General features: G+C 46.0%; 1 protein-coding gene across 5 annotated transcripts in view; it reads right to left on the reverse strand.

Moving 5' to 3' along the window:
* Positions 1-3102: 3102 nt before the first annotated feature.
* Positions 3103-11750, reverse strand: part of Rin2 (Ras and Rab interactor 2) — a 97213-nt gene continuing 88565 nt past the window's right edge. For all 5 annotated transcript variants that reach the window (XM_026788491.1, XM_026788490.1, XM_013353204.2 and 2 more), the window contains 2 exons: positions 7765-7928; positions 3103-5078 (listed from right to left, as the gene is read on the reverse strand). In XM_026788491.1, coding sequence (XP_026644292.1) covers positions 4758-5078; positions 7765-7928 — 485 coding nt within the window. In that variant the 3' untranslated portion in view covers positions 3103-4757. The remainder of the gene's footprint in view (positions 5079-7764; positions 7929-11750) is intronic.

Raw genomic sequence — 11750 nt, forward strand, 5'->3', positions numbered from 1 at the left:
CTAATATATCTGTCAGAGGAAATACCCAGAGTCATTCATGCAACACTATTCTAAGTGCTTTTAATATAGAGAATAAACATTTTGGAAAATTGTTGTTTTTTGGATGCTAGTTCTTTTTTTTTTCTTTCTTTCTGGTTTTTGGTCTTTGGGTTCTCAAGACAGTGTTTCTCTGTGTAACAGCCCTGGCTGTCTTGGAACTCACTCTGTAGACCAGTCTGGCTCGGAACTCAGAAATTTGCCTGCCTCCTGAGTGCTAGGGTTAAAAATGTATACTACTACCTCCTGGCTGCAAGTTCTTACTAGAATCAAGAAAAGAAGCTGTCTCCATTCCACTTGGAGATCTTCCTTGGTGAATCCTTAGAGCAGACCCTGGTCCCCTCTAGTGGGAGGGAGCATTGGTTCCTAGCTGGGCTTGGTGTCACATGCTTGTAATTCCAGCACTCAGGATCAGGTGTTCTAGGCCATACTTGGCCTGTTGTTTTATCTCCTAATATGAAAAAAAAAATGCCTTTGAGTATTGACCCAGCATGTAGCGAAGGTAGGATCATTGCAGGCTTAAGGCCAGTTTTCATCAACATAGTGAAGCTTGTCTTTAAAATCAAACAACAGCAGCAACAAAAAAAAAAGGGAGAATAAGGGGTATTGATGCCCTTCAGACCTCTGTGAGTGTATCTGTTCTTCTGGCGGGTCGGTAAGAGTGGGGAAGGGTAGTGTGGGAGCCCACAGATTTGACTTAGGGCCAGAGTTCAAACCTATTCTTGATCCTCAAGGCCAGATTACAGGATGTTTGACCTAAGGCATGGTTACTGGGTGCTCTGAGAATTAAGGAAGCAATCACACTCACTTGTTCCCTGTATCATGGTAAGGAAATCTTTTGCTTTCTCCTTTTGTTTGGGGTAGAGAAGAGCTATGAGCAATAAATTTGGGCGGAAGCAGTGTTCGGTGGATGCCCTCCCGACTCTATCATCCGTCTCTTGCCTATTGCTTTCCTCAATCTGCAGTCCCCCTTTCTGGAATGTTCAAAGAGGAGGACTGGTTTCCAAAAGGGTAGGTGTGCATGCGCACTGCATGCTGGGTATCAAACCCAGGACCAAGAGTGTACTAGGAGAACACTATATTACCAAGCAATATGCCCACCTCCAAATAAGCTTCTCTCTCTCTTTTCCTCTTTCTTTCTCTCTCCTCCTCTCTCTTCTTTCTTTTCCTTTCTTTCTTTTCTTTTCTTTTTCTTTTTTTTTAAACTCTCTTAGTTCCTTTCCTACCAAAGTCAATATTCATGTGGCAAGTTTGGGCCAGCTGCAACCCACTGTCTGACGCTAAAACATAGACTCTTTTTAAAACAGAACCTGCTTCCTGAACCAAACGCCAGCTCTCTCCTTTCTCTCCTTTCCCGTCATCTGCTTATGATTCTGACTGTAATATGATTTGGGGTGGAGGTCATTTTTCCAGCTTGACTTAAGATCACCAAATGGCAAACAACATTCTGGGTCTCAAATTCACCCATCTGAAAATGGTCTGGAAATCAAGGAGAGTGGGCGTTTTATTCTCAGACTCTGCAGGCAATTCCAACACATGTCCCGTATAGACAGAGCCCTTCCCAGGTCAGCTTTCACAGGCATTTCTCAGGGGAGGGGAGTAGAACCAGGTTGTTAAACACCGCAGGCCTCGCTTATTTCATCTTCCAGAAGATGAAGGTCGGAGCCGCTAGGGAAGAGAGGCCACATTTGTGAATGGAAGCAGTCAGGCCCGGCTTCCTGTCTTTTGCATTTGCTTGTAGATCTAAAGTAACTTCCACATGATACAAACAACCAATTTCCATTTTTTTTTCTGTCCCTAAGGGGGTCATATTTGGCAGTATGTCCAACATCAAAAACAAAATCCCTTCCTCTGGCTGGTGTTCAAGATATTTTTAGACTTGGAAGTGCATTCTCCTTTCCCTCCACCCAGCATGTATATTTTTACTCAGCTTTTATGCTATCCAAACTCCACCAGGGTCTGTTTCCTGGCAAACTGAGAAGTGAGAAATGCCTGCGTGGGGGGAAAAAATGAAGACACATGTGTTGAAACTCTGCCAGGGAAGCATTGCCCAATGACAAACTAGGGAAAGTCTTGTGATGTTTTCTTCTGCTCATTCTAGCTTTTTGTATTCTGCTCTCACGGGGCCTGCTCAGACCACCTAATTCAGATGCTGTCACCTGCATCACGGGGCCTGCTCAGACCACCTAATTCAGATGCTGTCACCTGCTTTCAATCTCAGAGGAGCTCCCACCCTTAGCACATGGACAGCAAAAAGGTCTAAATTTGCAGAGTCAGGAGGGCAGCTGTACAGATGCAGGGGGCAGCATCTCTTCACTCCAAACATCAAAAGCAAGTTCATCCAGCCCTCCTTCTGGTTTCTAAGTAGCTAAAATCCTATGGATGTCTCAGAAGCCCTCTCAACGCCTTTTCTTCTTTTTGTTAGTTAGCAGGAATGCAAAGAGCCCTTAGCAGTCAGGCATGGTTGCAATTACCAGAACACTGGCCTGCAGAAGAGGAGGCCTGTGCTGTGGATTTTGCAATCGTCCTGAACTCTCAGCCGGGACACAGCAGAGGTTGCCTAAGGACAGGGAGGAGTTGTCTGCAGGGCCCTGCCTGGCTCTGAGTTCAGATTAGCTGTGATTTGCCCGAGAGCCATCAAAGCCAAGTTCTGTGCTGCGTAACCCTGCAAACACTTGCAGGTCACAGGCCATCTGTTTTCTCTTCCTGTTTCTTAGCTTTTGTTTTATCAGCCCATAAACTTCTGAGCAATGTCTTTCTGTTTGTTCTTCACAATTACCAGCTCAATGTGACATTTATTGTCATGTGCTCTGTGTCTGCCCGTGTATGTCCGTGTGTGTGTGTGTCTGTGTGTGTTATTTGAAGCGGGGTCTCATTATGTAGCCCAGGTGGACATGGAACTCACAGAGATCCACCTACCTCTGCCTCCCAAGTGTCCCAAGTGCTATGATAAAAGGTACAGGCCACCAAGTCCAGCCACTGTCATGTACATTTGCCCAGTATCTTTGGGTACCTGACTATATTCTGACTAAAACAAATCATCTATAAAAAAAAAGACAACTGAAGAATATTGAAAAAATTATTTTACACAGGATTATTGTACAGTATTACAATGTATTATGTGCAAAATTCCATTAAAAAAATCATTTACAAAAGGAAGCACAACACGGTATTGCTGAGGGCTGTAGGACAACAAAAGCCAAGGACACAAGATACAAAGTCTCCCCAAATCAGACGCCTGTGCATCCTCACACAGTACAGTAACATGTTTTTGTTTGTGCAATGACCTGTATTACACCGACACATGACCCTTTTAGTATGTGTGCCCAGAAATTCATTTTATACAGCATAAATCTAACTTCACTATATATCCATGTCGCTTGTGTGTATTCCGTTTGTTTTGTTTTGTTTGTCATGCTGAGGATGGAACCCAGTATGCTGGTTTGTGTACGCCAGCTCCACCACTGAGCCACATCCCAGCCACTGCCTGTGATTACAAATAAAGAGGAGTTTTTGGTTCGGTTTTGCTTTTTGGTGCATTCTTTTCCCATCAACATCTTACTGAACTCAACAAAAGCCATATTCTACATTACTTGGCTTCTACCTAAAAATAATTGGATGCCATCAGTTTGGGCCTACAAAAGGGGCACAGGGAGCGTTATCCTTGATTTACTTCCCTTGTGGGGATTTTCAAAATGCTTCCTAAAGCAGATAGCATATGGAACGGATCTTTGTCCAACTTTGCTACAGCACGTATTTTCAGGACTGACTCCTTTTCCGATTCCCCCCTTAAAGCCTGAACCTGCAGGCTGCATTCCTCAGCCCCCTCCTTAGGGTCTGTGTTTCTCTCTCTACCTCTCTCTACATTCATTTCTCTCCTAATCCTCAGCATCGATTGCTTAACAATATAAGCAAACAGCAAACAGAACGACACCACTAAAAGTGAACAAGGTAACAGTACATCAGAGTCTTCAAAGGCGGTCTGTGGCCAGTGTCAAGGATTGCCTTAAGACAACCAGCAGTCTCTCCCCACAAATTTGCCAAAATATCCAGTTACAGAAGAGAGACATCTAAAACGTGATACTCTCAAATCCAGCAAGAGATTTATCTTCAAATATTAAAGGTTAAATCACATGCATATTTATAGAATATTTTAAAGTTACAAAAATATTTTAAAAACCAATCCTGACAGTTTACCTGCAACTGCTATAAAAATTTTCTATGAAATATATAAAAAAACACAAAGGCTCTTTGTAAAAAAACATTATAGAATGAAGGATGGAGGAAAGAGAGGAAAGAGGGAAGGATGGAGCCATCCATGGAGCTGAGAGCTACCTGACACATTGCATCGGCCAGTTTTGTCAACACCTGCTATCGAATCCAAGAGAAGAGCTTGTACCTTAAGTGTTTCCTCAGCACATATACAAACCAACCCAGAAGCTGGCCAAGGTGAAACAGCCAGTGATCTCTGGACACCTGAACCATCAAATGCAATTGTTCCTGTCTGGAGGACAATATTACTATTCATGAACCCCAGCTACCTCATATGGGCAATGTATCTAAAAGATGCCCTGGACTAAGTCAGCCTATGGATGGCTTAGTCACTGAACTGAGGGGTCCTTGAGGAGGTGACTGTCTTTCAAGCTCAACACGTGGCAGAACCAGAAGGCTAGACTCCTAGCTTCCTTTTGGGTGCATCAATGGGAAGTCCCATGTGTCCTTTATGAGGGAGTGAGATCTTGCCCATTCTGGAAAATCACGCCGTAAGGATCATTCTTGATTCGCTTGTAGACAAAGTGGAATATGTGGGGCTGAGGCCGGCTGTGCAGCTCAGCCTTGATCTTTTGAGGATAAGTGTCCTCTGCCAACTGCTGCCACGTTTCGTCAACGAAGAGGAAGAGACTGTACTCCTCAGGATCCTCCACCTTAAACTTCTCAGCACAGAGCTGACACACATCCTCTGTGGTGATGTAGGGCCTCACGAGGAGGGTCTTCCCTGTGCAGCCACTGTTGACCTCTTGGAAGGCAACTCGGAGGTAATTCTGCAAGTAGAAACAGAGACGTCAGGAGCAAGGGCAGAGGCAAGTGCGAGGCTGAACTTGAGGGCCACTTCAAGGCTACTGTTTGTCCCAACGTCTAGCCAGACCATGCAGATTGCCAAGGAAGACTGAATGGAACCCGGACAGTGCTGGGGACTATAGCTCACTGCAAAGAGAAGCAACAGGAAGTCCCGCCTGCCCCGGTTTTCGTCTTTATCCATTAAAGCCAGCTGCTGAAGAAATCCTGAGTAAGAGCGCGAACCACATCCAGAGCTGGGATGTTTCCCAGCTTGAAAAATAACGAAAACAGCAGAAGGGTCTGGTCGAGGAGTTAGCAGGAAGGATTTAAAGCATCTTGACACACCAGCACATATGATGCTCACTTTGTGCCGTTCTGGGAAGCCTAAGCAAAGACAAGAATGCTTAGGCAAACCGCTGATGCCTGCCCATTCTCCCCAAACAGTGATCTCATGTGGTGCAACCTCTCGGTGGCTCAGGGTGTAGTGTGGGAAGAATCGGGGGGAGGGGATGTCAAGTCTGCAAGAAGACTTCGGAGATGGAGCTGACTAAGCACAGCGTGATGCTACAGGAAGTACAAGGAGATGGAGCGGGCTTGCCATTGAGAATCATGTAGGTATTCGCCACCCTGAGAGGCAGTAAGCCTGCTGACTCCTATGGCACAAGCATAGACTCCTATGACACGGGGCAGTTGCCAAGATTGTGTTATTCTGGGTAGCTCCTTTATTTCCAGGTCCTTTTTTTCTTTTGTTTGTTTTTTTCGAGACAGGGTTTCTCTGTGGTTTTGGAGCCTGTAACTCTTGTAGACCAGGCTGGTCTCGAACTCACAGAGATCCGCCTGCCTCTGCCTCCCAAGTGCTGGGATTAAAGGCGTGCGCCACCACCGCCCGGCTTCCAGGTCCTTAAGAGTGGTTAGTTACATACAGGCTGCAGAGGTGGCTCAGCTGTTACAGGCTCACAAGCAAAATGGTTACACACAAAGCAGAGAAGTCCTGCTCAAGTTCTAGCTGCATCTAGAGAACACACATTGTGGCTTCTTAGTTCTGGTTGAGAGGGCCAGCCTTCCTTCTCCTGTGGCTGCTAGGAGGCTTAACTGGCATACACGAGGGGAGGCTCTTGGGAAGGATCGTGTACTCTGGACGCGTAAAATGTTTCATGCCATTTGGAGGGAGAACACTGGCCAGCCTGATGACTTTGCAGAAGGGAAGCTGGGTCAAGTGGCACTCAGGTAGAGATACGAAGGTTGGTCTTTACAGCATGTGCATGAGCCATTAGACCTCACATCGCTTCTCCCGTTCTCGTGGTACCTTGTGCATTTATCCAAGGACTCCTGGAGAGAGTAGTCTACATAGCCCCAGTGAGGAAACCGAGGTATTTCACTGTGTTGGCTACTAAGGAGCATTCTTCTTCCAGTAAGGGGGAGCACTAGGGGGATTGTGTCTATGACCCTTGGTACTTGAGTTCCATTTCTATATTTTTGTTTTCATACATGAACTGAGCGCTCAAAATGCACTCTCTTAGGTGTTACTGTAGGGAGACATGCATCTTTAAAGTGGGTGAGGCCAGTGGCTAGTGCCTGTGCCTAAGGAAGGGCTCTGTGGTGTGTGGGGGTTGGGCACCATGGGTCTCTAGGTTAGGAGTTTCTGGTAGTCAGTGGTGATAGACAGAGAAGCCTACTGATGGAAGAAGAATGTACTTTTGTCAGTTTTTCTGATCTCAGGGGGTGCAGACCCTTAGGACCTCCTCCGTGCTTAGCCCATAAGGCAGTAGTCCAGTGGTCTGCAGGAGCTAAATAACTTACCATGTGGGTGCTCTTGAACAACTCAAGTGGGGGTGGATGTGGGAGGCACAGCATGTGTTCTTGCTTTGTAGTTTGGTGTCTGGAAGGAATTTCTGAGAAAACTGCAATCTTATATTATAGCCCTAATTCACCTCAGGGAATAAACTCATTGGGAATCATACAAGCCTAGTAGTCCAGTCTGGAAACCCAACTGGGGCCTGGTTGCTGTGTTCACCCTCAAACTGAGCCTTTGCCCTAAATGCTGAGCTGAGATCCTGGGGATTGTGTTTGGCAAGTGAGGGAGAAAAGGGGGAGGGAGAAACAAAAGATCCGATGTTGTACCTCCCCCATTTCCCAAAGGGCAACCAGGTGGGCTGCAGGGGAAACACCCACTGTTTCCTGAGGAAACTGGATATCCTATGCCTTTGCCTGGGTTTCTCCTGTCCTGTCAGGCTAGGTATTTCACAGCGCGCCAAATGTTTTAGGAAGAATCCGGCCTTAATTTGACTTCGTTGTCCTAACAGCAGCCAACTGTGGGCCAAGCCTGTGTGTATCCTTTATGAGGTGATACTTATAATTCTATGTGTGTTGGTGCTAAAGTGATTCACGCTGACGAGAAACTGTACCTCGACTTTCAATATTTTTCTGTAAGTGCTGGGGATGGAACCCAGGGCCTTGTACATTCATTCAGTCTACCACTGAACTATCCTACTGGGTTAGCACAGTGCATTTCTTGTGTTTTAGTGTGGTCAGTGGGGAAACAGAAGTGAAACAGCAAGGTCAGAGGGTGGCTTCATTGTTCCTTTTCCACCAGACGATTCATCTGAGCTAGGGCCTTGGGTCCTGAGCCCATGTGCTGTAGGAGGAGAGGGAAGCGAGGTGGGTACCTACCTGAAAGTCATCTACAGTGGGGATGGTCCGGTTGGTGGTTCTCCGCTTGTGCCACTGCCTCAGGGTGTCCCTGGCCTCTGAGCTGAGCAGCCTCGCAGCCTGTTCTTCTTGGAAATTCTTTATCAGAGATAGTGCTCCATAGGCGCTCGTCAAGTAATAGCCTCCTGGAAGAGCAGAGAGAGAGGGTTCTCGAGAGGGTCACACTGGGGATGGCCGTGGAGGTGTACTAGTGTTAAAGGTGTATTGTATACAGTTGTCCTCGGGTGTCCTCGGGGGTGCAGAGTCTATGATCCGACCCCTGTACACTAAAATTTATGGATGGTAAATATTTATATAATACGGCACTGTGTTTACATATAAGCTACATAATACCCCTGTCAATCTTAAATCATGGCTGGATACATGATTCCTATACCCCATATAATAGAAACACTACACAGAGAGCTGAAGAAAAAAGACAATGAAAAATTTGCATATGCTCATTTCATTCCCCCCGCCCCCCCAAATATTCACCACCCACGGTTGGTTGAGTCCATAGGCACGGAGCCTATGCATGCGGAAGTGGACTGTGACTTGGCCATCGCTTCCACAGAGAGCACACAGCAAAGAGCCTATCACTCACATCTTCATCCTATCATGCATGCATCTCACAGATTTATGGCCATGCTGGGGCCAGGGAGCATCGAAGAGCTGACAGCATTTCTGTCTCCACGTTTTAAAAAAAAGAATAGAATTTACACGTTAAAGAGAGTGGTGTCCTTCTAGGAGTGTCCTTAAAATTACCTCTTGTGTTTGCGGGGAGTGCTCACAGACACACCCCATTGTAAGACGCCTATGCATTTTTTCTAGGTTTGTCTTAAAAATTAGTTGCTTGCAGAAGAGTTTGTAAGTGTGCTTGGGCGCCACTAGGGGGCACCTTGAAGGTGTAGCAAGAATTCTCTGAATGCAGCACATTTTATATTTAAAATATGTCAAGATATCCATTGAAATTCTATTACACGCTCAAGACAGAGTTGGGAGGAAGGAGAGTGTAAGAAAAAGGACCTGAATCCGTGTTCCCCAGAAGTGGAGAATCCCTGCTCCAAGGAAGAGGGGACATAGAATGCTGACCACTCGTTCAGGCGCAGACTAGACATTCATTGCAGTTAAGCGTGCTGTTTTCAGAAGGGTCAGTTTCATGGCCAAAGCATTTAATTGCTCACAGAGAACCTTGCAGAACACTCTCTGATCAGTGTGCAGGATTAAATGGTTTCAGCTCTCAGAAGCACGGGTAGCGGGCCTGGGGACCTGCGTTGGTTTGAACTTGGCAAAGCGGGTTTGTTGTTTACAGTCACTAACAGAGGTTTCTCTTTCTCTTTCTTTGCAGTACTTTATGGTACAGGGCCTCAGGCACGCTAGGCGGGTGCTCTAACATGTGAACACACCCTCAACCCAGTCCGCCCACATCCCGACCCTACCTCCCATGATTTAAGATCTCTATGACAGCCTCTGCTATGAATTATTGATCTTAGTATTTGTCCCATGAGCAAATCACACATGACTCAGGATAAAATGCTAGCTAAATGCCACACAGTGGAGTTCAGGGGAATCTACAAGGACTTCAGGAATCGCTACAGACTTTGTCCTGGTGTCAGCATTTAACTGTGGCTCTGGGAGCTGCAATCCTTGTGGGGTGATGAAGGGTTCCTTGAATTTGATACCATGGCCCCGATGTGCTCAGGCCACTAAGGAGAAAACCTCACATGCTGGAAACACAGAATTGACCATGCTTTGAAACATGTGGCTACAATCAGAAGACGGTTTCACCTTTCAGCCCAACTATATCCCGGCCATAAGCGAGAGCTCTGAGCTTGCAAGGAAATCCGTGGTGCTGGGGTTGCAAATGAGAATACCTGCTTGCACAGCAGAAAAGACATATGACTGCTGTAAACCCGACCCAAGAGAGCTTCGGACAGACCACAGAAAGCGAGGCTCTGTGACACATGACCGCAGCCCTGCAGATCTGGATCGGAGGAGCTGCAGTTCTACGCTCTGCCGCTTAGTCCAGAGCCACAGCCAGCCTGCCTGGGCCATGCCCTCCCATGGACTGTGCACAGAGGAGCACACAGGCTGTTCCTACACCAGTGTGACCTTGTTTCTTCTTCTTTTTTTTTTTTTTCTCACGGGGATTCCTGCAGGTGGAGACAGTCCTGCCATCTGTCACAACGCAACGCTTATGACATTCTCCTTTAAGAGGACGAGCTTAAAACACGGGGCCTCACACTGAGACACTGCCAGGAAAAAGGGGCAGGAAATGGTTGTCTCTGTCCTCAGACCACAAGACGTAAGCATCCGTCTGTCCCAAGTACACACTGTCAATAAGAGAAGGGCGATTTTCTAAGGGGAGACTGGCACACACTTTCCCCCCAAAGCCTCAAGGGGTCTTCTTGCTACCAGAAACCACCAAAATAAACCCCAAACTGCAATAATCACATGGTGAGAAAAGGGAAGGCTTGCCGCTGGAGCTTACAAATGTCTACCTCGGTGCCTAGGCAAAGCCACACTCATTTTCTTTCCTGCCCAAAACCCCGGAAAGTGAAGAGACATAGTGGGTCTTATGGGCTCATAATGAAGTATCCCTGGCCAAGAATTTCACTGAGAGGCTAGGAACAGGCAAGAGAGAAAGTTCGAAGAACTCATTCGTATCTGCCTCTGGTTGGAGACAGGATGGAGGATACTTTTCCCAAGTCGGCTCTAACCGGAAGGGGAAGGGGAGGACATGTCTTGGGGACAAGGAACAGTAGGTCTCTGATAGTAAAATCAAGCCTGGCAGATTCAAGTTAGAGGACTGAGGACGTTAAAGGTCATTCTTGGGACGATAATGATTTGATTCCCCGTCATCAGACAGGCCTAGGTGATGCACACCCTGGGGAATCCCAAGGGCAGGTGGACCTTTGTGCTCAAGCCCAGACTGAAACTCAACAGGAACAAAGAAAACACAGCTGCACCCTCAGAGTCTGTCTGGGCCATCTTAGGGACTCCTGAGAATGATTAACAGATGGGTACACAGGCCCTGATTTGTCTCCTTGCAGAATAACCAGCTCACAGGAGAGTCCCAGTTCTTGCTGCCTTTCAAGGTTGTGAGCCACACACTCAAGAATCTAAAAGATTTTCATGATTCAGCCTCTAACTGATGCAGAAGGAGAAAGAACCTCCTCTGTGAAGACACACACAGGACAAGACTGAGCCTGAACACCAAGGTCAACAGAGAGCAAATTAATGCTGTTTGGATGTTTAAAACAATCCTTTTTTTTTTTTTAAAGGGCCAGGTTTTTATTAATTTTAGTGATAACAATAGCAGGTTATTTTTTTTAGTAGTGTAAGTATTCTTTAATAAAAAGTCAATAACTTCCCACATAAAAGAAGCTGGATTTTTTTTTTTTTAATTGTGCCATTTGAAGGGCAGGGGCTCCAACTCAGTGGTTGGCTGCTTGCCTTGCATGCATGAGGCCCTAAGTTCAATACCTACTACTGAAGAAAACAAACACACTCCAAAAGAGAAAGATAGTCTATTGAATGCTCAATTCTACTAAATTAAATTTCTATTGTCAGGCTTGGTTGCATTTTCTTTCTTAATTTTTATTTTTCTACAATGAATTACTATTAGTACTGTAATTTTAAAAATTCAGTATAGTACATATTTTGCTTGTTTCAGAGAACAAGATCTCATGTCGTCTCAAACTCACGTTTTAGTCAAGAATAACCTCGAACTTCTGATCCTTCTGCAAGAGCTAGGATTACAGGCATGCACTAAAATATCCAGCAGTTTTAAACTAGAAAACAATTAGTCCTATGGTGAACCAGGAAGATGTCAAGGACCCCCCACAACTGGTTTCCCAGCCACCACAGGGTTGTATTTGGGGTTATAAAGATGCTTTGGAGCTAGACAGAGGTGGTAGTTGTTCAATACTCTGTATTTACTACCCATTGCTGGACTGTTAACTGTG

Source organism: Microtus ochrogaster, unplaced genomic scaffold (assembly GCF_000317375.1).
Source record: "Microtus ochrogaster isolate Prairie Vole_2 unplaced genomic scaffold, MicOch1.0 UNK3, whole genome shotgun sequence".
Classification (NCBI taxonomy): domain Eukaryota; kingdom Metazoa; phylum Chordata; class Mammalia; order Rodentia; family Cricetidae; genus Microtus; species Microtus ochrogaster.